At 43.3% G+C, this 26,915-nt stretch overlaps 1 protein-coding gene across 1 annotated transcript; it reads right to left on the reverse strand.

The window, feature by feature from the left end:
• Positions 1 to 3,077: 3,077 nt before the first annotated feature.
• On the reverse strand, positions 3,078 to 26,816 carry LOC118688592 (dual specificity protein phosphatase 13-like). Its single transcript, XM_036386252.2, has 4 exons — positions 26,589 to 26,816; positions 12,696 to 12,887; positions 11,795 to 12,015; positions 3,078 to 3,495 (listed from the first exon to the last, which is right to left on the reverse strand). Exons 2-4 carry the CDS (start codon positions 12,884 to 12,886, stop codon positions 3,281 to 3,283), a joined length of 627 nt encoding a protein of 208 aa, XP_036242145.1. The 5' UTR covers position 12,887; positions 26,589 to 26,816; the 3' UTR covers positions 3,078 to 3,280.
• Between the last annotated feature and the right edge of the window lie 99 nt (positions 26,817 to 26,915).

Below are 26,915 nucleotides of genomic sequence, written 5' to 3' on the forward strand. Positions count from 1 at the left end.
AGTAGATTTATGGTCTCATTCTCCTTTTACAAATAAAACCCTAAGCACAAATCCAAAGGATAAATAACACAGTGCAGACATGCCCATGGAAATATTCTCTGTATCACTGCTGCAAGTCTGAGAGGAAAAGTTAGTGAAGGCAAGAGACCTCATGTGAGAAAACTCTTCTCATGCTTTTGTGCCAGTTCTGGAGGCTGGGGAGCAATCCTCTTGTGCTTTTCCCCAAACATCCTGCTGCAGCTCAGGCAAACTTCAGGTGTCTTGTCTGCAAAAGGGGGCTAAGGCACCCATCCTTCCTGGCAGAGTTTTTGTGAGGGAGGTATACCAACTCCACCAAAATGCTCAAGGTTTCTCCTTCATAAGGACAGAATGGGCAGGTGTTCATAAATAAACCTGAGCATTTGCTCTGCACCAGGTAAGGGTGTTGATGGAACTGGCAGCAGTGTCACTGCCACTGCCTATTAACATATCTGCTGTTCCAATTGTGTCCACCCTGCCTGTGGCCTCAACTGATGTGGCTTGGTCAGGAAATGTTTAACCAGGGCACTGGGCAAGTGCACAGAGGCACCAAACCTGCAGGGCTGAGTGGGGCTCCTTTCAGCTGACTCAGCAGCACTGCAATGGACAGCTGCAGCCAGGACTAAACACCTCATGCTACCACAGGTGGCTGTGGGGGAAGGAAGTTATTCCTCAGTTCTCAGGCTGAGCTGGTTGTTTACAACTCTGAATCTTGAAATTATACCACAAGATGTATCTGCAACCACCCTCAATATTGTTTTCATTCTGCCTTGATTTCAGCTGCAATTTTAAGAGGCTTTCATTTAACTAAGCACAGGGGCAATAAACCTCAGTGTGCAGGACATGTGGGTCAGAGGTTAGGACTCAATTGTCATCAATACAGACCCTGCCCCTGTGCCCCTGTACAGGCCACTCCACGGTGCTGCCACCCTCACAGAGAGGGGAGCTAATGGTGGGCTCAGGAACATTGTCTCCTGAAGGGTGGAGAACCTGGAAGGAGATGGGGGACCTGCCTCTCACTGCCTATACTTCACAGCTATGCAAAGCACTCAGAATAGCTCAGGCACATCTAGAAAAGGATTTTTTTGTTCTGGGATTGGATTATTCTCTTTGGTCTTTTTGAGTTTTTTGGACCTCTTGTTTTTATTGTTTGGTTGGGTTTTTTCCCCATGTTGAAGAGGAAGCTTCTACTGTACACCTGTAATGGTGACAAGAGCCAGAAGCCCTGCTCTGCCAGTGCCCTAGCTTACCTGGCACACTGCAGCTCCAGACAGATGTACTGATCCCAGCTGCAAGTCATGGGTGGCAGGGAAATCGATGGCCTGCCCTGGCTGGCTAAAATAATCGTACAATGGCCAGCAGGCCTCATCTGGGGTAACTTTAGGCTCATTCAATCTCACAAGTTGTTCATTTTAAGTTCTGCCCTGCAGCCACATGTTTCCAGATGTGCAATGCACTGGAAATTATGACCTGTCCTGATGGGCTCAATGCATGGAGATTTTGGACTGTTGTGTTGCGTACACCCCTTGTACTTTAATATAGGGATTGGCATGGGTCAAGTTACAGAGGCTTGAAGGGAGTGGTTAGTAAGGCAACTGAAAACACCACTCAGAAAACAGCTTCAGCATGGTCTGCAATAAAAAAGAATCCCCAGACAGACCAAGGTGGAAGAGACCCAAGTGCCAGGAGTGGTTCAGTCACCATGCATACTGAAATCTAATCTCCTTGCTGTGGCAGGCAATAAGAGGCCTGTGAAAACTATAACCTGATTTTTTCCATCATTAGCTATGACCTCGCTTCTGACTGCTTACTCCAGTCTCAAAGGATGGGACCCTTTCTGGAGGGAAGACCTGTGCCTCTGTTCCCTGAGAGGAAATTAGTCTGTAGCATTGCTATGCTTTGCTTCATATGTTTATGAAAGTGGAAATACCACCTGAATTTCTCTATAGACTCTGCAGGAAAATAATGTTTCCATATTGCATTATGAGAAATGCAGCAAAGGTGTGTTATGCTCAGTTAATATTTTTAATGTATGGAGGTAAAAGAAACTTCAGTTCAGAACAAATATATGCTTCCCTCTTTCTATTCAACATCCATGGTGCTATAAATACAAACTGCAGGGTACTTTCAGAACTGAGAGCCTTTAAGACTTCTCAAGGGAAAACATCACACCAAATTAATCTGCCGTCAAGTGGAAATTCTATATTGTTTGCATTTGCCAATGTTCTGTATGTGGCTGTAATTGCACTGAAGCAAATATCTGCTTCGAGTTCTTCACAAGATTAAATGTGGCCAATTGGGCGTAAAAGAGTAATTGAAATGCAGAGCTGCTGCTTTGGATTTGTTAGAGGCATTGCTCATTTTTGCTCTGACATGACGACACTAGGTTCTGACTTTCCATTAAAACGGGGAAATCTGTGGAATCTGATTTCAAGTGTTGGGTTGCAAGCTAAGAGGAGGATATTTGTCTGGCACTCTGCTGCCCTGCAGTGTGCCAGTGGGCAGTGTGCCCTGGGCATGCTCTTTGCTCCATGTGTGCAAGGGGACACCTTCCTCTCTCTGACCAGCAGAGAGGCTGTTGACAGCTGGGCCCCAGGGTGCAGCGTCTGCTTCAGAGCTCGAGTTGGCTCCTGAGAATTTCATGGTCCTTAAGTTCTGAGTATTTGCCACAGATCTGAAGCAAAAAGGACTTGTGAAGGTCCAGCAAGAGCCTCCGTGTCTTGTAGCAGAGGGAGCCCAAAGTCTGAATTGGATCCTGACTAGTGTCACCACGTCAGACCAAAGGACTATGTCAGCTTGCAAAACCTGCAGTCTCACCCTAAGCCAGCTGGATGTGAAATGTTAAAGATTTGCTTAAAAGCCTTATGCTTTCCTTTTATTTTACTAGTTTAGTCATTTTCCCTCTTGCCAAATAAATGCAATTACAAGCAAGTAAAAAGTATTTTTTCAAGTTGACTGTGCTGACTTTTAATTCTGCATGAAAACCCAGCTGCTCCCTGTGCCCTGCCCAACAGGTAGTTAAATAAACAGGCCCAGGTGAGTAAAACTGCCAGCTTGAATTCTTCTTTATTTCATTTTCTTTCCAATTAGTGTGCTTATGCAAAAAATACATGCCTGACAGTTCCTAAGAGCTTGCTCACACTCGGCCTTTGCCCAGAGTTTCTCCACGCAGCTACAGAGCTGTCCTGACAGCATCCTTGCACTCTTCAGAGAGGGCAGCATCTCTTGGGCTGGTGCCAGGAGACAAAGCTTCTTCTTGGCACTAGCAGGCCTCTGCTCCTCTGCCCGTGCCCCTTCCTAACTGGAGGTCCAAGTCCCGAAGCTGCTGGAGGAAGCCGGAGTTGGGGCAGATGCCTCTGTGGGAGCGCACAGTCTGAATGGCGGCGGTGAGGGACAGACCTTCACAGATCATTAGGAAAGCCAGGACAAGAGTTGCAGACCGACTGATTCCCATTGCACAGTGAACCAGTACTTTGCCTAGAAAAAGGAGAGAGATTTGCAATTATGCCAGCAGGCCTCATGGTGGAGGTTATTGTGCTGGAGCAGAGATGGAAGCTGGTATTAGAGATGGGCACACAGGTGTGTACAGCCCTGCAGAGCAGCCCTGGCGCAGTTCCCCTGGTTGGGGAACATGGGGTTTTTACTGGCTGGGGACAGACAATTCCTAATTCTGTTCCAGGATCCATAGTTGCTTGTTTGAGCTTAGCTGTCAGCCTGACAGCACACCCTTATCCCTCCTGCCCAGCCTGCCATCCGTTGTCTCCCTGCTTGCTCATGTGTGGTTTTGGGAATGATGTACTTGCTGGCAAAGTTTCAAGAGTTCACACTTGATGGCCATGCTGTGGGAAGCAGACTTGGCAGGTCACTTACTGCTAGAGGGCTTGGAAACTTGGGATTTCAGAAGTGCAATGCTCAGGATTGCTCACTGCTGTTACAGCAACACTCCTGGTTTTCCACAAATTCTTCTTTCTTCTTGCTTAGGGCAGAAATGCTTTCTGAGGGTGCTGACTGCTGCTCAGGCTTTTTTGCAAGTGTGTGAAGAAAATAGGCATTATCATCAAGAACAGCTGTTTGTATAGGGCATTTGCACCAGCTCACTAATGCATTTTTATTTCTATAGCCTACCCCATACTAATCACTGTCCTTCCCTAATGCCTCTATTTTCCCCTGCTTATTAAGTGACCATAGGAAGACAGTTTATGAAATGTTTTTAGTTTTCCAGAGATTTCAGTGCAAAGTGTGCATTTTCATTAGGAGTTGATTAAGAGTAACATGATGAGTCCTTCCCCTGTTGCCATAAGTGAGCCTCAGAGAACACCGTCCAGGGATCCAGGAGGGTAACTCCCTCCTTCCCTCTGTTCTGCTTTTGGTTTTCCTGCTGTGATCATGAATGGAAGCAGCCTAAGAAGCTCAATTCTGTATTGCAACTGGCTCCTAGGTTTCTAATCTGTGACTGATCCATTGGAAGGTGATTAATATTTTTTTAAATGGTCTTATTTGAAATTAAAGAAAGTTTTTAAATTAAAAGAAAATTTTGCTCTCAGATGGAAGAATTTGGGTTTTGGTCCTTTCCCTCTAGATATAAACAAAGAGATCATTCCAAACCTGAAAATTTGCATCCTGTAAATATTGTAAAATGCTTCAACTTTCACAAACATGGTAAGATAAATGAGAAAATTTTAATTGAGAGTGAAACTCAATTGCTGTATAACTGTTCTACTCAATTATAACCATGCCTGAACATTTTCAAGCTCTCTTGTTCTTTGCTGCAATCAGATCCATTTTTCTCTCACAGACTGTGGCCCAGCAACTCAGCATTAGTAGAGTAACAAGTGATTAGAAGCAGATATGAACTTCTGACTACCAAATGGACAACCTCCCATTAAAGCAGCTGAAGGAAATGTCTTTTTAGCATGGAAATTTCCGAACAGTTCTTCACTGGAAATCTTCACAAGTTTGAAACAAAGTATTTCCTACTTTATTTAAATTTTATTTTTTTAGACTGTCCCATATGTGGTCTCTTGTTGGTTCATTGTATAGCTGTACAAAATGCAATTTAGTGGCAGTATAGTTTACATCCAGAAAAGATGAAAAATCAGCGACGACAATCCCAGGTTACTTTTTTCCTCTGGATATGGAATAGACTATCTCAGATGCTGCTTCTCTGCAAAATGTAAGGAGAGGTAGAAAGAACAGACAGCTTTTCAGGGTGAGTTCCTTGTTTTGTTTGTGCTTACAGCATCTTAATCTCTCTATTACTAGGGAGCAAGACAAAAATATCCTTGTTGGATGATGAGCCTAGAACCAGACAAAACTCTCAGACTGATTGCCCCCATCACCCTAGGTGTTAATTCTGGGTACTTTGTGCACAGCTTTTCATCTTAAATCCCATTTTGTTTATGACAGAGTATTTATTTAGCAACCATTCTAGTTCTGACTAATGATGATGGCACAGCCACATGCTCAGAGAGGGTGAGCATGTGTTGTGAAAAGCTGCTCTGGCCAGCAGGTTGAGAGAAGTGTTGAATTCCACAATGTATGTGACACAGCCACCTCTCATTATCCTGGCATGAGAAATCTGAGCACAGCTCTAAAGATAGACATGTCTTCAGTAGAAATAAAGGGACAAATATAGTCTCCAAGGAAGTGGCAAAAACAGCTCTGGTGACAGCAGACTTGGACCAGGCATCAAAACCTTTGGGGGAAGGAAGAGGTTTTCCAATGTAAGGCCAGTTTTGCAGAATTTCTATTTCTGTTTTCTCATCCAGATACAGTTTAATAGAATTTACTGAGATATTGATGCCCTTATTGAAGTTAAATTGCATCTATCTGTCAATTCCATTAACTTCATGTAAATTCTTGGAAGTAAAGTCCTGCTTTCTATGGGCATATGGAGAAATGTTTTGCACCCCTGCTAAAAGATAATGCTAGTCTGAATTTCCATCAGACTTCTTATTCAATGTGCTGCACTTCCATTAGCCTTTCCACCAACCTTGTAGGGTATGTATGCTGCATTATCTTCCCCAGAGGAGGCACTTGGGATCCAAATAACCCTGGTCTGAGATTTTCAGAGGAGCATAAAGGAATCAGGAGCACAATTTCACTTTGAAGAATACTGCAAAAAGGGTAAGGCCACAAGATTTTTGAAAAATCTTTACCCCAGTAGTTTGCAGGAGGCCTAAATGCAGTGTGTTGGCAGGAATGGGAAATCCAGACATTCACCCAAAATGCACACCCCAAATAACGGAAGCCAAGAAACAAAATGTTCTGAAAATTTTTCTTGGAATCAGAACCACTCTTTTTCATTTGGTTGGGTGTTTTTGTTTTTGTTTTTTTTGTCTTTGTCTGAAAACTTCTAAGCTACCAGCACTCTCAAACTAAAAGGAAAAGAATTTATGGTTTGAACTGCATCATAAGGGAAAAAAAAAAAAAGAAAAAAAGAAACCAGAAACAACTGGCCTTGATGTTAGATTTGATTTTGCATCACTATATATTTTGAAATTAAATCTAAATTTGTGCATAAACTGGATGGGGGACAGGAGACTTGATGTTCTGAATCTAAATTTTGTAAAATTGTTTGAGTCTTTCCTCCCCAACCTGTATGAAGACTTCTGCCTTTGAAAATGCTCTGCCCACTAGCAGTCTTGAACTGAAGACCAAACTGAGCACAGGTATAAATGCTGCTGTTAAATATTGCCTGTTGTTTTTTGTTGGAGGCACAGAAAGCAGAACAAATGCCAGGCTCCTGCTTGTACAGGCTGGCTCTCTATTGTTTTGTGTCCGTGTCTGAGAGAAGACTGTGTCCAAAAAGAATACACTGAATTTTCTTCCTTGTTTCTCTGGCTTATCTGCACTTAAGAAGAGTTCTCTTCTACCAGCAAAGAGCTTTAGAAGGTGTCTCAGCAAAAACCTGGACAAGCCCCAAGTACTGACCTTGGTCCTAATCTCCATGGTTCTCTAATCATTTGTTCCCATGAGGATGTAGGTATATTATCTCTTTTACAAGTGCAATATGTATTCCAACATTGTTAACCTCTGTGCATAGTGAAACAAGGGCTATGATAAATGCTGGTACACTGACAATAAAATGACTTGTTTGTTGCAGATAAATCAGTCATGTGAAATGATTTAATTAATGTAAAATTGCTCTAATGAAAGCAGATTTGAATTTACTGTCTGATTATTTTTAGCAAACAAATTGAATGTTAAACTTGAGCAAGGAAACAAAAGCTGTGTTACTATTTGGTTCTGTTTACAGGGTCAGACCCTCGTCTCTTAGCAGCGGCTGCAAATGGGTGAAGTGACACTTTGAACCCCTGGTGGCATCCTGCATGTGACCAGCGCCTGAGGCAGTCTGCTCTGTGGGCTGGCTGTGGTGGGTGATTCCAGCCGTTCCACTGTGGGCTGGCTGCGGTGGGTGATTCCAGCTGTTCCACTGTGGGCTGGCTGCGGTGGGCGATTCCAGCTCCGCCATGAGCTGGCTGCGGTGGGCGATTCCAGCCGTTCCACCGTGGGCTGGCTGCGGTGGGCGATTCCAGCCGTTCCACTGTGGGCTGGCTGCGGTGGGCGATTCCAGCCGCTCCACCGTGGGCTGGCTGCGGTGGGCGATTCCAGCTCCGCCATGAGCTGGCTGCGGTGGGCGATTCCAGCTGTTCCACCATGGGCTGGCTTCAGTGGGCGATTCCAGCTCCGCCATGAGCTGGCTGCGGTGGGCGATTCCAGCCGTTCCACCGTGGGCTGGCTGCGGTGGGCGATTCCAGCTCCGCCATGAGCTGGCTGCGGTGGGCGATTCCAGCTCCGCCATGAGCTGGCTGTGGTGCGCGATTCCAGCTCCACCGTGGGCTGGCTGCGGTGGGCGATTCCAGCTCCACCGTGGGCTGGCTGCGGTGCACGATTCCAGCCGTTCCACTGTGGGCTGGCTGCGTTGGGTGATTCCAGCTCCACCGTGGGCTGGCTGCGGTGCGCGATTCCAGCCGTTCCACTGTGGGCTGGCTGCGGTGGGCGATTCCAGCTGTTGCACCGTGGGCTGGCTGTGGTGGGCGATTCCAGCCGTTCCACCGGCCCCATGCAGGATGCAGCTGAGAGGTCCCAGCACTCAGGCTGGGATTGCTGGGTGGCTGCTGGAGCTCAGCCACGGGGAGCAGCGCTCACAGAGCTCCCTGCCGTGTGGTAGGCGAAGAGGTTATAACCACATCTCCCGCACCACAGAATCCGTGCCATGAGCTGTCAGCTTCCAGCTCTGTCTTCCCCACCCCCATCTGATTTAACATACAGTGCAAAAAGAAGCTGGACTGGCCTCACATTAGGGGACCATGTTGCAACCTCCTCTCTGAGCATGAAACAGGATCCCTTAGGAATAATGGGATTAACTGAGGAGAAGTAGGGGCACTTAGCTTCTGGCATTATTAAATCTTGCAATCCTTATTTGAAATTTTGCACCACACATCTCAAGCTACTTTTTTGCAGAGGCAGACAATAACTGTCATCTGTCTGGGATTTGTGCAGAACAATAATACTTGGTTTTTAACAGCGGATTATGGATATTCTATCCAACTCTACTAACATCAAAGGGTTTGCACTAGGGATAAAGTTTGCACATTCAACTTTGTTGGTCCAATTCAAGTTAGGAAATTCAATGTTGTTGAACAAGATCAGTCATTAAAACACATAATAACTTATTGTCCTTTTGCTAATCATCATTAAATGAGCTAAATGTCCTAAACTAGCCCTTGCTTTCTTGCAGGATGGATTCAATTTGGCTTAAGATGAGGCTCCAGATCTGTCACCCATAGTGAATGTCCCAGCTGCCCTCACTCCACTGGATCCAGCTGAAGCATTCTGCTCAGCAGGAGAGCTCAGCTGGGGTAATGGGCCCTAGGGGCTTGTTCTACTATTTTCTCATCTCCTGTTAGATTTTAGCCAGGTGCAGAATCCACTGCCTATTTCCTGATTAATCCAGTATCTGTGTTGTCACAGCTGAAAATAGCAAGAAGCCTACGGAGAGCTTTAAATAGTGGCAAGGCAGAGCAGGTAAGAGCTGTCATCTGCTGCAGAGTGGGAGGTCAGACTGATGTATGTAATGCACCTACAGTGGAGTCAAGCAAGAAGACCCTTTTCTCCAAAGTTAAGCAGCTTTCATAATTCCTACCAATAAGAAGGTGACAGGAGATAGAGCCTAGCTTTTCATTTGCTCTACTGAAGTGGAGGAAGGGAAATGACTTTGAGAGTCAGCCATTTCAAGATTTTAATGGGTGGTTTTAACCTGCTTTTTTTAAACATGTTCAGAGGTCAATAAAAGGCAAAGCTCTCTACTTGGGAATCTTTCTCTCAGCACAGTCTTAGTTTAATAGTTTTCATGACATCCTTTCATCAAGTTCTCTTTCCCTCCTCCTTCTGTTAGACTTCACAAAGCCCTGTTGATTTAGTTAAGGTTTAGCTGCACTCCAGAGAAATGCAAATTGCACAGGTGGCCATTCAAAGGGTCAAGATTGATATTCAAGGTGTTGTCCTTTGAGCTTGACCATGAGGGAGACGGCTAGTACTTTCTCAACTCCATGTTCTTCCTTGTAGGAAAGGGGACAGATTGTGCATCTTGTTTGCTCTTGTCTGAGCCTTCCCAAACAGCTCTCTTACATGGCAAAGAAACTGCCAGGCTAAGCTGAAGGAAAGGCAGTCAAGGACGTAGGGATCATAAAATAATGCTGATGTGGCATGGCTGCAATAGTAGTGCACATATTGTCTAATTTCTGCAACAAAGACTATGAAGGAAGTCAGGGTGTAATTCAGCCATTGACCACTGTGACAGGAACAGCTCCCAAGTAGGAGCAAGTCTCTGCTTCTTTTTGCTCACACTCTGACACCTCAGTTTTAAGAAACTGCCTTAAAAATGAACTCCTTACATCATCGAAGATAATATTCTGTTCAGCTAAGGTAGGAGTCTGGAATAAATCTGTCTATGCTGTTTTCTGGACTTGTGGTGTAAAGCATCAGATTTCTTTTTCTAGCATGATGGAAATAACAGTTCTTATCTAATTCTAATGAGTACTTGATTCTTAGTTTTAAATACATTTGTGCCTCATACAGTCTTAACCTTGACTTGTCCTCTTAGGTAAAAAGGATAATATGTTTATGTTAAAGAAAAAAATTGATGTTGAATTTGCTTGTAACAGTTAAGCAGCAGTTTTAAATGGCTTCTCAACCAAGCAGTAGTACCTTGTTACATCCTGTATTTAATATGGACAGGCCTCTTGTCACCTGGTATATTTTGTTTTGTTGTTCAATTTCACTGCTTATAATCAACATCACTTTTTTCCTTCTTCTAAATGATGTGAATAACAATCCCCTCCCTGTCTCATCCCTGCACAGGTCATGGGTATTTAGCTGCTAAATTTCTGTACCTCAGGAAATTATGCTTCCAGAACATCTTGTTTATATATTTTCTAAACTGTTGCTCTTTCCTCAAAATGATGAATGTCAGCAACAGCTGGACAGCGTATGATTAAATTTCACCTTGTCTCCATTCCCAGAACTCTACTTCCATATGGAGTTCAGTAAAGCAATACTAAATGCATGGGAGCAGGGATAAATATGTCTTGAGCTGTAACTTGTTCTGCATTCATAACTTAGTATTTCGGCATGCATTTTGCAAAGCACTAGTTTTGTTTGCTATTGTGGCTTCTACAATTCATCTGCTGTTTTCTGTCTTTTGTCAATTGATTTGGAACTTTGCTTTTACACACATATGAATAGATTTTGGATCTTACCTTTCTCTGGAGCACTGCCAATAATGACTTCAATTGCAAATAGTGTATGCTATAATAAAAATGGGTGAAAATCCAAATTCCCCAAATGCAGCCCTAAGTTGCACAAGGGCAAATATTTTCTAACAGAACAGAACAAGCCCTCCAAAGAGCAGGAAATGCACAGGTACCTAGCATGAAGGTACACTGTTTGCAGTTACTGTGCCTCCACTTCCTGGCTAGTAGGGTGTGGATCAGATCTACCAATGCATACAATTAAGCTGGGAAGTTAGTACTTTGGGAACCTGATTGCAATTAAAGCTCACCATGATGCAAGCAAAACGTTTTAGTGAGTGTACAACTGTTCTCTTATTAAATCACTTGCTTTTGAGTAGTATCTGTACAGTTTTGTGGCACAGTGATAACTTGCTTTTGTGAAAGCTTGCCCTTAGTAGCAATGATCTCCTATTGGCTCCTATTCACATATTCAGTGAATCTGAGGATATAGTGGGCTTTCTTCCTATTTAAAAGTTATACTTTTTCTAGCAACAGCATAACGTTATTCCAGACTGGTAATGTTGCTTGATCTCCCTTCTACAGAATTGCTTTCTAGCAAGATCTTCCCTATTCTGTTTGTAGGACTTGCACAGATTGTAGCATTATAGTTAAATCTTACTCAAATATGACAGTTGTGCTTGTCTTTTATTTTAAATCCCATCACTAATTTGAAAAGATCAAATAATGTGCCTCTTCCCAGGTCAGAGTGTCCCTGTAGGTAATGAAGGATACTTGCTATTTTGTCTTTTGCTGATGAATAACACCCCTTTAAAAGCCTGTTTAGTGCATGCTTCCCTGTTTCAGGGAAACAGAAGAACTACCAGTAGGAGTTGAGGAGGCAGGTAGGACGCTACTTTGTTTGGGTATCTCCATTCTTACCTACACGCAGGTGGGTTGGTCTATGTTAAGTAATATTGAATAACTTTCCCTGCTTGTCTACTATGCAGAAAATATGCAACATGCACAGATAGCTTATTTACCTCTTGGAGAATTCAGTGCTTCTCTGATGTAGTGAGCAACTGGATAGAAGTGAATGCTGAGATCAAAGTTGGGGTTGTCCTCTGCTTCTACTCCGTAGTAATGCACAGGCAGGTCATTGTAGAACTTGGGCCCCGTGTTGATGCGGTACCTCCCAGCAGCGGCGTTCACAACATGGGAGATGCCCAGGCGGCTCAGCTGCGCCTTGTCACGAGCAACGTACCTGGAGGGAAGATGGGGAATTACATTTGCCTGCTGCATTGCAATGCAGGGAAGAACGTGCTGCTGATGGGCAGTTTGTTACAACTGCAGGAAGTGGTAGTGGCTATTTTATTGACAGGTTGATCAGGTTCAAAGTGTTCATCAGAATGCTTTAGGACAGAAATGACTTGTTAAGAAACTAACTCTTAGATTTCCCTCAGTTTTTTCCCAAACATATGTTTAGATGGTTCTCAACTGATGAAAGGTGGTGGTGGAGATATTTCTGCACAAGCTAAGGGTTTTCTGATTTCAAAGACTTTCTCACCAAGTCAGAAGTCTCTGAGTATCCATCAGTTCAGAGGACTGATGCCATCTGGCAAAGTGAGGAGAAAATGACCTCGATCCTGTTTTACCCAGCTTTGGCATGACTGCCTGAAGTACCAATGCCACAGCTCCAGTGGGCTGTTGCAGTGTGTCACTCCTGCACTAATGCAGGAGGAGAAACCAGGAGGCAGGGAGATATTTAGTCAGCTAGGATGCATTTTCTCTATCCTACAGCATCCTATGCACAGTTCAATCTTGTTCAACACTTAGATCTGTTGTGAGAGGTCCCAGATTACTGCCTAGCTCTCTGTTTTTAAATAAAGAGTGGAAGATTTGGGGGAAGAGTTGCAATAACCTTCAGCCCTTCCTGTCTCTTACAGGTCTCCCACATAAAGGTTTGGCCAGACTTCATCCACGTGCCCTGTGGGGTGTGTGCGTGTGCAGAGCAGGCGCCGCAGCTCCTCCAGGGATGGTGTCCCAGTGCTGCTCCCACTGTCGGGCATCCCACTTGAGGCACTTCTTATCCTAGGTCGTCGTAAGTCCTGGCTGCACAAGGAGTCCCAGGCCATCCTGAAAGGTGAGAGAAGATATTCACCACCAGCCAGAGATATTTCTGACAGGTTCCTGTCTTCCTCTTACCTTGTCGAAAAGTTGATTAAAACTTCATTATATTTTTAAAGATTAATTTTTTTCATAGGAAATGGGGAAGTTCCTACTACTGTCTGGAATTCTAAATGCTATTATTAGCACAGAGAAAAAGCCCAGCCCTTCATGTGCCAGCACAAGGCTTCTGCTTTCACATGGAAAGAGGTAATGCTATGGAAAATGTTTTGTTTAAATATATCGACTCAAAGGGTGTAGAAACAAAGAATCAACCTGGTATGCTGAGGTTTTCCTTTAACCAGGTAACTAAGGCTTTCTTATATATATATACTTAATCTGATTTGTCTTCTGATTTGCTCAACAAACTGATCTGGACTCAGTAGAATTGGTCATGCAAAATCTTATTCACTGGTTAGCTATTAATTTTCAACTTCAATGGGGAAAACTCTGTAAGGAGTAATTTGGTTCTTTCCAATAGTGTTTACCGGCCATACTGGTTGTCCTCATGAGAAATGTTGATTCCAGTGATTCCAGCTGAGCATTTATATGAGCATTGACTAATTTTTTTAGTAAGTTATTTTAATTTGCATTTCTCTCCTCTCTGCTCCCTCCAAGAACTATCCAATTTCTAATCTTGAAGCAAGTACTTCAGTTACAAGGAGAAACACTTTTTTTTAGGCATCGCTTTATCTTTGGAATTACTCTGTTTCCAGATGGTACATTTCTTTTGAAATAGTGGTTCCTCTGCAGTGTTAGCTGTAGATATGAACTGTTGGGAGGACTTTTTTAAAGGGTAATAGAAATTACATTTTTCCCAGGGTTCTGTTCTAAGAAAGTATTATACTTCTTTTCTTGCATGTGCTAAAAATGACCCAAATATCTGCATTACAGGGAAGTAATAGTAGGAAGTCTGTCAACTCATGAGCCTTAGAACAGAAGCACCTGTCTAGGACATGGGTAAAGTTGTAGTCAGTGAGTCAAAGTCTTGCTCTGGCACTGCCTGAAGCATGTCTTGTACATAAATGATTTGAGGGGTGGTTTGGGGTAAAACAGTCCAGGACAGCAAACCTGAAATCTTGCATCTTTCTGCTGAACATATTTATTGTTAACAAATAGGTTGTATTTAAGTTCAAGCACCTCCATTGACCATTTCTCTTCAAACACCAAATGTGGTGAAATTTTCTCCTACTTTCCTACCCAGGTATTTTCTCTAGCCCTAAGTTCACATTCTGGTGTAATTTTATTTTGCATGCACAAAGACTGAGCAAGAGGGTCTGAAGGCTAGCCTGCCGTGGGAGCTCATTGCACCTTCATATTAATATGTGCCTTGCTGAAGGGCAAATGAAGCAACTAATTCCCTGAAATATCCATAGAAAAGAAGGAGGGAAGTGTCAGGCCACGGAATGGTCCCTACAAGTCACCCTTCTGCCATGCACATGGGGTGATCTGCCTTGCCACCCACTTGCCAAGAGGAGCCCTCTGTCATTTCAATACACCTTCTCCGGCCACCTCCATGGCAGCTCTGGCCTCTTGGATACTGTAAGCTTTCACCAAATGATGTTCCCAGAATGGTCTTGCATTGTTACAAGAGCATTTTACAAAGAGCTCCGCTGTGGAATGTGCTCCCCTCCCAAATGTGCATATCTCCTCCAGTGTCAGCTTTTACTGGGAAAACGAAAGCAGATGTTCTTGCCCATTTTGGATGGCTTTATGCAAGAGGGGGCATGGAGGAATTCCCTACTGGAACAGGTATTTGCCATTGATTTTGATCGCTGCATTGACACTGGGCGCCCCAGTGTCCCCTGTGCCAGCTCTGCCTGGCTCCTGCTGGTGATCTTGGACACTTCTCTGATCCCACTCAGGAGATCTGCAGCAGAAATGGGACTTGGATTTCCTGTGTCCTTGCCACAGGGCCATCTGCCAGTTCATTAAGTATTTTCAAGAATAACAACCTTCTCCAATCCGTCCCACCTCATAATATCTGCAGCAAATGTTCCCCTTTTTTGATGTACCTAATTCCTTGCAGTGTGTCTAATGGCCACTCTAGGGCACTTCTCACTCCCTGTAAAGTTGCTTTAAACTGTTTTGTTTTTTTCTTATTCAGTACTGCCTGTTATCCTTCTCTCTTGCCCTCTCCACTGTATAAATACTTTAATTTTCCTATTACCTCAGAGGACTGAAGGCTGCTGTCAGCCTTGCTTTCCTAAGCCTCACAGGAGCTGGGCAGATAACTGTGACATATAGTGCACCTAAGGAAAAGGGCTCCTTCCAAGACTGTTTTGTTTTGTTTTGTTTTGTTTCTAAAAGGAAGCATAACTTATTTCATAACTTATAACTTATTTCATTTTCATTCTGGTCACATTTTTTTTTACTGGAGAATAGCATCTGTTTGTGTAAAGTCTACATCCAATAAAGAGGAAGGACTAGAGTTCAAATTTCAAATGTGAAATAACTGTAACTAACAGGCTGTGAATTATTCAAAATCAGAGAGGCCTCAGTAGGACTATTCAACTAATATGGTGAATATTGAATGCACTGAAAAAAGAATAGCTTTACACAGAAAATTTACAGACAGAAAAACATGATTTTTTTTCTGAATAAATGACTACTCAGTTCTGGCAGCAGTCTAACATCTTAACTCACTAAATTTATACATGCAAGTGTCATTACTGAAATGCACATGTTTAAGGAAAACAATGCTATGTAATGTGTAATTCTTTATAATGAACATGGATAGATTGAAAAAAATTAGTGTGAAAGGAAAAAGGTTATTTGTAATAATGTGATGGCTGTTAATTAAAAAATATGTTTTTAATGATTCTCAGCTCACTTCTTCTATACTGACTTTTTGTAGTGGATCTGTTTCTAAGATGTGTGTTGTATGAACAGGCAATACAGTTTTAAAATGCTGGTTTCTGGATGATGATGACATGAAACATTCCTGATCTTTACTCTACTGGAGATGTATTATGGTAATTATTCAATTACATAGGAGAAATTTTGCCATTATGTTTATATTAATTTTGAATTAACAGGTACTGCAACTGTAATCGTATCTGTACTATGCAATAGAATTCCTTAATTACAACTAGCAGGAGGATTGCAATCAGAGGTCTATTGCAAGCAGGTCATTCTGATGATGCAGGGTGACCCCAGAGTATGACACAGGCTGTTTGTGCCACCATCCCTGCCTCCCTGCAGCCACCTCCCTGGACTGATGTGTGTTAGTGACTTTGCTGCAGTTGGGTGATGAGAGCAACCAGGTCAATGGTTCCTTATATATCAACTATCCCAGGAAGAAAGGAAAGTAGTCCTGTGAGAGGTCCCAGATAACATCTCCTTCATGACTGGGATTCCTGTCTGCCTAGTAGAAAATGCCCCTACAGACTGCATACACCTTTGGTTGGGTTTCAGTTAATTCAATGACTGCAGCTTTATCTGTAACAGAATTGGTGCTATTCAGTGCCATGCTGGGGAGAGGGCCTTTAGAGACTTTAGGTTCCTTTACAGGTGTCTGAGTCCTTGGAAACATATGCCACCTTTTATCCAATTTCTCCAATTCCACAATATTTAATTAAACAACAAAATGAAAAGTCAGTACATTTGACAATTTAACATTACCTTGATACAGTATCAAGTTGAGAGGATGGTATGAAGGCTGAGATGAAGCAGCAGAAAATCCTGCAGCATGATGCTGTGGTAAGCCAGGAGGAAAAAGCAACACTTGTGTCTAGGATATCTAGTTGAAAGCCTTTACGACCTCTGCTTTAACTTGCATTTTCCAATGCCAAGACAAAGAAGGGATCTGTGTATACTAGAAAAATGTTAATGTGCTCATTTCAATCAAGTGTCAAATATCTTAATTATCCCAGGCCTATGCTGGCTTTTCTGTATGGGTAGAACTTAGCCATTTTCTTATGACATTAGTAAAAATATTTCCAAGTCTTTAAATCCTGAGAACAAAGCAGCCTCCATCCTGTGTTTTCTCAAGCTGCTATGTGCTATAACCTTGCCATCCCAGTGAAGATATGAGTCTGGCTTTACTTCGAATACACTGATTTGTGGTGGTAAAAGACCAGGCTGAAGCTCAGGGCTTGGCCCAAGTAGGTCATGTCAAGTTCATGCCTATCATGTATTCAAAAGCCATAAACATTTCTTAGAAAGCCTATCCCCTGGAAAGGCTCCTCCAAGCTAACCTATGTTTGAGAGAGGTTTTGTGTTGCTACATGGCCACACAAATGACAAGTATTACTGTCATCATTCTTTCTTCCTTAGCATTTAACCCAATAGTCTCACTGGAGTAATAATTTATCAATTGCTAGGAGCACTATGAGATATAGATGGTATGAATCAAACTGCAATGACTGAGGTAGGGCTGGCTGGACTTGAAAGCTGAGACAGAGGCAGTGTCTAGGGAGGCACAAGGTATTTGAGTAGCCAACTGTTTGTAACAAAATCTCTTCAGCAGCTGGAGGATGTAATCTGAACAGCACTTCCAAATTTAGTGGAGGCTTCTAGACCCATAAGTGTAACCCAGCTATGCATTTAGGGCAATGCACCCACTTGGTGGGATGAGGCAAAATCCATTAGATGGACTTGCTCTCCACAGCTCACACAAGGCCTATGTTGAGGAGCGGACTAAATTTTTCTTTACTGAAAGAAATTTAATCTGGACAGCTTTGAGCAGCAGAAGGCAAAAACATTTGACTTTTTTTCCTCTCAGTGCTGCATTAGTGAACATTTTTTGTCCTAACTTTAGAGGAATTATGATGCTTCCCTACTGTCAAAGTAAAATTTTCCCTGTGTGCCATCCGGGGAAATCAGCAGCTACATTTTTGATACAAAGCACAACTCAAATGTAAGGAAGAATTTAATCAACCCATCCTGGTTCTCAAATATGTTGAATTTACCACTGTTTCCACTGATGTTACAGATTGCCAGGCCTCAGAAGCCTCAAAAATGTCTAATTTTTTCATAGCACGTCTGTGGGCCAGGCTGTAGCTCTCAAACCTAATAGTCTTGACTGTTTCAGGATGTACATTAGCATGCAGGCCCCAAGGCAGGGTGGCCTTGAAGGGTTTTTTTTGTGACTGTAGTATAAAATATTCTCTTGTCATCAGCTGGTTAGTACATTTGTATTTACCAGCCATGTGTGCAGCTCCTGACAGTGGCTAGACAGACTCAGCCATCCTTTGATGTGCAGCAATGTTGTACCAAGTGTGCAAAACCTGGCCACCTGCTGATTTTGCTGACTCTTCTGGGTCTTGAAGGTATGTTTATTTTATTCTTTAGCCATGGGAAACCAACTCTGTAGAGTTATTGCCCTTACAGAATCTTTGAGTGGATAAGAGAAGTGAAAAATATGAGCAGCAAAATTAATTTTCCCTGACCCATCCTTTCCTCACAAAATGCAAAACCATGGGTTGCTGTACCTGATCACATATTTGTAATGTAAGTGGGATCCTAACCATGTTTATGAGTCAGGACAGAGGCATGGACAGAATCTCTGCCAGGCAGAGGAATGTACATGTAGTATGCTTTACAGAAACCATGGCTGACAGGTAGCACCACCACAAGGATTGCAGAGGTAAGAGGTAGTTTATCCACCCCAAGCTCTTCTGTGCCTTCTTCACCACTGAAGCTTGGGTATATTTTGTTTCTTAATTGGACTTTTTATTTACTAGTTACAAATTTTACATGCTCTTTAATAGTGTGCATTGTAACTATTTAAAGCTGAGCACTAAACAGGCCCAGACACTGTTAACAATCTGCATGTTACGATATATTCTTTTGTGTAACTGCTTGTTATAGCATCAGCTATTAAGAATTTATTACTTGTGCATTTTAGGTAGTGCTTTACAGTCATTTAATTAGAGCCATCCAGCAATCATTACATAAATATGCATTGAGAGCAAGAACCCCAATGTTAGGTTACCCAAAAGGCTTTTACCTGCCAAGACCAGAGTTTGGGCCCTCAGGTGGCAATGATGTCATTGCATATTCAGGGAAACAGAGAGTTTAAGGCTGTACAGGGAGCTGTGCTGCTCCCAGCACTAGGTGTTCATGAAGTCATCAGCTGGAGCAAGAGCACTGTAGAGCTCTAAGGACCTGAACTTGGCTATTGGCAAGCAAGAGCAAGTAAAGCAAAGTTGGCTCCCTTCCAGCCCTAGGCCCAGCAAAGATGTGACTTTTGGCTATGAGCACAGTTCAGCTGCAAAACCAGGCCCTCTGGAGCCCTTGGGTACCTCTGCTCTCAGCTGCCAACTGCATCCTTACCCCCGTTAACCCAACCTGATCTGGCAGACCAGCAGACACACTTCATATGACCCAAAGACAGTAGCTGGTCCAAAATGCATCTCCCACATCTCCGTGCTATTTATGACTGCAGCACCATGCCCACATTGGAGAGTCTCTATAGCTCCCAGCCAGGCTACTGCTCCTACTCAAATATTTTTGCTGGTGTCTTCTCCTGCAATGGACTTCAGCCATCAGACTTCACTGTCAGTTCTGAGAGTCTCTAACTGCTTCCTCCATTCAATACTGACATTTCTCACTACTTCTTAAGAAAACAGAAGTCCCAATCTATAACATTATAGCACTAAACAGTTCTTAGACATGCTATGAAACACTTTTGATATCACTATGCTTACACTTGAAGACAAGCTTACCTAAAATTTAGTTGTTCTGTGTTAAGGCTGGCTCTTCTTCTGGGCTGAAGAATTGTTACATCACTTTATCTCTCTTGCCTCCAGCAATAACATGTTGGGGGTGAAAACTGGTATTCTCTGAATTGGTAAACTCTGTTTTTCCTCCTAAAAGCACCCTCAGAAGCTTACTGAAAAGTTGAAGGATGAAACATTTCTGAAAGACAGGCTGGCAAGTTGATGCAGGTTGCTCTAAATAAGGAGCAACATGTGCCACTTTTTCTCTTGGAGCTGCCAGTCAGAACCAGCTGGGTTGTCTGGCTGACACTGGTTTTTTGGTACAAGTATTCCAAAGTCTTCACCCTTCCTGAACAACATAAATCCTAGCTGCTTTCTCATGACTTGTTGCAATGCTTTACCAGTATTTGCTGCCTGCACTTGCAGGGAGCCTGTGTTGCTCTCGTTACTGGATGATGTTAGTACAGCATGACCCTGGGGAGACATACAAGCTTGGATTTATTCACAGATGGCCTGAAATGCACTGAATCTGTTCTCTGACACAGACCTGGTGGCCTGGAGGCTCACCTTTGTGATGCTCTTCAGCCTCACACTGTCACTGTGTGGGAGACAGAGCTTGTTCCTGCTGTAGCACAAGCTCTGCTCCATCTCCATGGCTGTTTGGGCTGAAATTGCAACTACCACAGAGCCCAAGTCCTACACTGTTTTGTATACAGTCTGCTATGTAAGGGGTGTTGATTTGAACAGCAAACATCCAACTGAGCACAGTGTGAGAAAGCCAGGTGGGTTGCTGGGTCTGCTGCATCCAGCTCACTCAAAGGAAGACAAAGTGTCACTTGGGTGTTGTTTCCAGTCTCTCAGCTATGGTTTCATTCTTCAGATTTACTCCATGTTGCATATTCTTAATCTAGCCTCATCTAATTTTCCCAGGTCACCTTCTAAATGACTTGAAGTCATGTTTCTTTCCTGCTTTGGCAAGGTTTAGAGGCCAAGGATTTCCTGTACTGTGCCTTGCACAAAACCCCAGTTGGAATGCAGTCCCTTAGGTCCTGTGGCCCAAGAGAGTTTAGCAGCCCACATCTGAAGGTGAATGAGGCTGCTGTTAATAATAACTAATACAGCAGTGTCCTCCAGCCCAGAACTGAAAACATCAGGCTTCAGAATTCAAAGAATCCCATTACAAATGAATGGTTTCTGCCCCAAGGATCTAATGAAAAGGATGGCACAATGCAAAGCCTTTCTCCCCTGTGACTAGCTCTGGTATGTTCTTCTATCTTAAAAACAATATATTGCTGCTTTTCCTTTTTTTTTTTTTTCCTTGTGTCTCTTCTGTTTGAGGGCATGAGAAGTTTCACTGCTCTTTGTTCTTGTCCTGTGGTCTCTACCAGCTCTACAAAGACAGCTCTATGCTACCCAACTTAGAGGAGTGAGCAGACACTTATCCCCTACACTGGCATAGCAGGAGGGTTGAGTAACCTGCTAGGAAGTAAGATGGGAAACAGCAGGAGGCAGACAGCCAAGATTCCCTGGTGTTTCTTGGGCACTGGAATGCCTTTCATACATGTTACTTCAGTGATTCTGTGAGGAACAGGGCTGTTCCCACTGCACAGGGGCAGATGGTGAAGTTAAACTTGATGATTTTTTTTGTATCTCTCCCCAGGTCTGAGCTGGAGGCAGCTGAAGGGCAGAGTGCTGCCAAGCACTGGCAGCGATAGCTGGACCCGAGTGAAGAGTTGCCCTTGGGTTTAACGTGAGTCAAAAGCCTTTACTCACTACAAGTGAGCAAAAGGCAGCTTACAACAGGAGGTGAGTAACCATCAAGGTTGGACTTCCATGCTCTTGGGGACAAGGATTTTAGGAATGCTTTGGCAGATATAGACTTCAATACTCAAAAGAGAATTCAGAACACATAAAATCAAACCAAGGATAAGAAACCCTTTTATCACTGTGCTCCTAAAACCATTCTTTCTGTGCTGGCAAAGTCTTTTTATTACAGTTATTTAAAAAAAAAAGTAGTATAATCTCTTATTAAATGCAGGGACATTATGGCTTTAAAGCAACTGTGCTGTCTAATTGTTTCTTTACCTTTCTCACACCCCAGCCTCTCTGATCTGAGACTTGCTAGCAATTTGATAGCCATGGCAAGACGTGGAGAGGTCTGGAAAGTTAGTTCCAGTAGCCTGTATTTCACACCAGTGTCTTCTGGCAGAAGGATAAACCACAGACAGAGCTGATTGCAAGTTCTGTGGCCCAGGTTTCTGGCTACAAAACTGGGAAGGATAAACACCTTCTTAAGCACTGCAAGACAGAACAGCAGAAAGGAATGGAAATCTGCTCATAATGCAATGGCTAGAAGCAATCCAGCTGGTTTGTTTTATTCCCACCATGAGAACTATGGTCAGTCCCAGTGCAAGCTTGGCCACCTGTCAGATGAAGTTTGTGAACTCAGGCTGATAGGAATTTGACACGCTCTTGTCTTGGAGCATGCTGGTACGATCAATGCAAATTCCTCCTACAGCAGTGACACAATGTATATGCTACCCATGCAGTCACAGATGCCCCTCATAAATCATTAAAATACCGGCTAGTTCTAATCAGATCCTTTGAGTTATAACGTAATGCACTATTTGAGAACTAAAACCAGTACATCAAGTTAGTACAGAGGTCAGAGTGAGACTGAACACAGCTGAAACTTGCTTGCTTATGTGGGTATAGTCTAAGAGATGCAAGGGAAGATTAAATCCCAAGTCAGCTAAGCAAATTGCTTTCTTCTTATTGTAAAATCTTGCTACTAAGTCTGTGGAGGGGAAAAAAATAGAAATTCATCATATTCTGTAGCAGAGCTGATTTGAGGTCTAGAATTTCCCAGCAATTGTGTTAGCTCTTGGGATTATAGGTATTTCTGATAATTTGTCCTCCAGGTTAACTCTTACCATTTTTCTAAAACAAACTAGCAGTTAAAAATATGTCCCCAAATGTCATAGATCACCCACTACAAAAACAGAAAATATTTTCTTCCATAGCATAGCAAACAGGTAATTTCTAATACAAAAAAAAAAAAAAAAAACAAAAACAAAACAAAAAAAAAAAAAAAAAAAAAAAACAAACCAAAAAAAAAAATCCTATTAAAAAGCAGCTGTTGTGGTTGCACTCTCAGTGCAAGCTGGGACACAACAGGAACCTTTGTGAAGGGGAGGCTGCAGTGCCCAAGCGCTGGAAACCCCTAAGTTTGTGTGCTGAGGTGCTACTGCATAGATCCAAATGATTGATGTATTCTTTTATGTATGGAAAAGGTTGAGTGCCATCTAAATTTTTGGAGTGTTATCTGACTCAGAGGACAGTGTGGTATGGGGCATGGCCAAGCTCCATGGCCAACAAGTAGTTTGGCCACCATAACGGGTATCTGTCAAAGGACAATACTGAAGGCTAACTTCCCCATTTATGCTATATTTGCATGTACATTTCGTTTCTTATGTTATACTTAAAAGAGACAGTAATTGTTTCTCCCCTCATGGCAAAGACAGTCTGGAGCAGAGGATCCTGCTCTGCTTAGGCTGTGTCATTCTCAGTACTGCTGAGTACTTCCTCATGTTTACTTTGTACTTTTCCCTTAAACCTCTCTGGCCTAAACTGGACAGAGTGTTTTTAAAGCAGAGTAACTTGGTATCTGAGTTATACCTATGGAGCCATATTTCTCTAATGGTCTGCAGGGAAGGCTCTCAGAGGCCCAGCTGTGGTAGCCTCCCTTCAGTCTCAAAAATCATCAGAACAGGACTTTGCTGTAATCCTGTGAAAGCCTGTTATTCTGGGCACAGGCTTAGCTTTTGGGAGGTGCAAGTCATATGAACTCTTGGGGTTCATGCTGGCAACTCCTGAGCTGAAACATCTGGTGATGCAAACCAGTGATCCAGAAAGTCACCATAAACCAGTGAACAAAGTCTCCATGAGTCATTGGCAGTAAATAAAAGAACTAGCAAAAACCAAGGCAGTAAGTACAGGTGGGGAACAGAATGAAACTTGGCCTTTTGAAAGATGCACCAACTGCTCCAAACTGGGTGCATGTATGGAGAAAGATGGATTCATATTGTATTTTATCTCTAATTAAACCTCAAGCAAGCCTGAATTTCTCTCAAACCTGGTGGCAAAATAGTTGAAACGTGGAAGGAAAAACAATGATCAGTTTCATTAAAGGTGCAGCACAGCTTGGTGTGGGAACTTAATGAAGATTTGTTGGTCAACAACAATCTCCCAACTCACTTAACATGCTCTCCATTTAATTTGTTCTGCTATTGCAAATGTGAATCCCCAAAGTCAGACTAAGCTTTCATGGCTCTTGCAGTCTCTGCAGTGTCAGCAGGAAGCACAAACCAAAGACCTAGATCCTGGACTTGAGCAATGTATATTTCTTTTAACAAAACCCAAGCCCAGGTGACATTTTTGGGAGAGGGGAAACAGGAAATGGAGTCCCTTTGGGGGGCAGGGGCTTTTCACAACACTCAGAAACTTGGCCCACATTTCTGGTCTCCTCCCTTTCTTCTCCACAAAGGGCTTGTAGCATTTTTAGACAAACTTGGATCCACTGTATGTTGTTAAGAGAACCTGCTGGGAAATTAGGTGACTCCTGCACTCCAGGGCAGAGGAAATGTGTTTCTGCTTTGTGTTTTTAGGAAAGTAGGAAGATGAAATTCAAAATAAAACACAACAGATGGGAATCTCACAGAGACAGACACTGGGAAATGTTTAGACAAGCTTTGTTCCCAGCTCTTGAGCTCAGAAATTAGCCACTAAGCTGCAGAGAGACTTCAGAAAGACAATGAAATGCATTTTGGCTTCAAATACAGTTCCTCCAGATTCCAATGAGAGTTGTGCACGTGAATCTGAAGGCAGAGTATAGCCAGCAGTATGGGGAATAGATGTAATATGAGAAACTCTTATGCTGTATTATTATAGTCTGAATTGTTTCCATCATTTCAGGTTAAGTAATTCCCCACTATCCATCTCTGAAGTGCAAACAGTACAGCCTTGATGTGCCCCAGGGAAAGGAAGCAAACCAGCCTTTGAATCTTTACCCAACCTTACTGCTCATATTTTGCTTTCAGTGAGTAAGTGTTCAAATCCTTTAATACTTCATTCCCATAAAAATATATTTACCAGGGGGTTTTGTGGCAGCAGTGAGGCTGTGTTTATTATTTTAGGAACACCACACGACTGGCTTTAGAGAAAAGACAAGGCAGGAGCATGGAGTGCTGCAAATCTATCAGAGAACAGCATGTTTTCCACCTGTTGAGGCAGCAACCACAATAACAGATGCACATAATAATTACCTGTACCTCAAAGGCAGCACCAAGTCCTGCACCTTCTGCTCCCCACCTAGCAGACAGCTTGGTAACAGAATTACAAAAGAGGAGCATTGAGAGTTTGTCGTGCTTTGTGAAGAATGAAAAAGCAGCTCTTATTAAAAAGAAACTGGAAGGTGGAAGATGAGAAGGAAAGATCTAAGGCACCATAATGCTAAAAGAGGAGTGGAACTAAGGAACTCCAGGAATGTATCTTTTTTTTAGAGTGGCAGTCAGGTTTCTGCCAACACCCTTTCCAAAGGTGCTTTCATTTGTACTCTCAATATTAGAGCTAATTTCTACTGATAAATAGGTGCCCCACACACCTACTGGAGCCCATTCCTCCCCAGAGATGGATGGTTCTGCAGAGGCAAGAGGGGCACACAGGGTAAGGGCCTCCTCTCAAGTGACACCATGAATGACCATGACTGTGTGCCAGTACTGTGTTCCTGTTCCTCTCTTTGCTGCCTGGCACTGGGATTGTGCTGGAGCTACATTTGTCCTTTTGTTTGCAAGTCCCTCAGAGTACCCGGTGTGAGCAGGGCAGGGGACAGTACAGGGAGAAAGGATGTACAGCAGGCAAAATGTTTTGGTCTTTCCTGCTTAAGTGCTGAGGCTTCTAAGGGTCTTTTTCTCCTCTTCCTCCGACTACCAAAAGGAAAGTGATGACATTTGGCTGGGTGAGGAGGATTTGGCCTCTGGAGTGATTTGTACCATGGTAGTTCCTTGTTACACAAAGGAACAGATCCTTCCTAGAAAGGATTTGTAGGGGAAATTATCTCAGGCCCCATTTAATCTTGACAGAAGAAGATGATGAGAGGACTGTGTGCTGAGTTGGAGTTTTCCTTTGAATTCCTGTGTGTTGAAGGCAGCACTATAAATAGCCATGCTATCCTTTTTACCCTGGTACAATTCTGTCTCCAGCTCCCTATACAGACAGCAAGTCTTCTGGTAGGTATTTAGCAGGAATTAATTTAACCCAGTCTTCTCCTTCTGTAGTCTTTTACTCCAATCATCACAATGGCTTCCACAGCCATACAAGCATATTTCCTCAATAAAAATTTTCTGAGGAAGACTGCTGATATTAAAAATCCAATTTCTCTCTGAAAATTCGATCCTAGTTATAAATAATCCATAAATAGCCCAAACTACAAAGAGTTAGTATTTAAAAAAAAAAAAGACACACCCCCCGCCCAAACTTCTTACTCTTTCATTTTGTTTCTCCCAGGTTTTGTTTTTGAACTGCACAGCATTTTGTTCATAGTCTGTTTCACATTTTCTCCAGTGTAACTGACTGGACAGTCTCTCCTTTCCCAGGATCGACTTGTGAACATCAGCTGAGAGGAAGGAAACCCATGTCCAGTGTTTCATGGCTATTATCTTAAAGATAGATCTGTAAGAAATTTAAATACAAGCCAGATTGGTATTTAAATAAAATGGGCCTGTTTTTTTATAGCATCTTTTTCAGCGAGAGATCCTCAGCCTGTAAGGCCAGCTGGAAAGCAAACTCGAATTTCACAAATATTGGAGTTCCTGAGTACGAGGGCCCAGCTCTGGGCTGGCCTTGCCGGGGGTCGCTGCTGGCGGAGCTGGCTCTGGGGGCTCGCACTGCTCGGTGCAGGTGCTGACCGCACCGGGGCTGGTTTGTAAACAAGATTAAAGGTACTTGCCTTACTGGTAGTCGAAGCTCCCGCGCTGCGGTGTCTTGGATTACCTTTGTTTGAATAATACCACTCACTTCGCTCCTAACGTGCCACCTGCACAGCAAATTTCTAGCCTCTCCGGGTGTTCAGTTTATTCAAAGCCTATTTTTAATTCTGTTAATTGTAACCCGTGCTCCGCTACCCTGTTTGGACCTGCAGCAGCAGCCGGGGTGAGGCAGCTGCGGGGCTGGGCTGTGGAGGACGCCGGGGCTCAGGCGGTGCCAGCGGCTCTGACCGGCCGGGGGCGCGGCCGCTGCCGGGACACGGAGCCCGAGGGCTTCCCCGCCAGCGGGG

This window comes from Molothrus ater, chromosome 8, assembly GCF_012460135.2.
Source record: "Molothrus ater isolate BHLD 08-10-18 breed brown headed cowbird chromosome 8, BPBGC_Mater_1.1, whole genome shotgun sequence".
NCBI lineage: Eukaryota > Metazoa > Chordata > Aves > Passeriformes > Icteridae > Molothrus > Molothrus ater.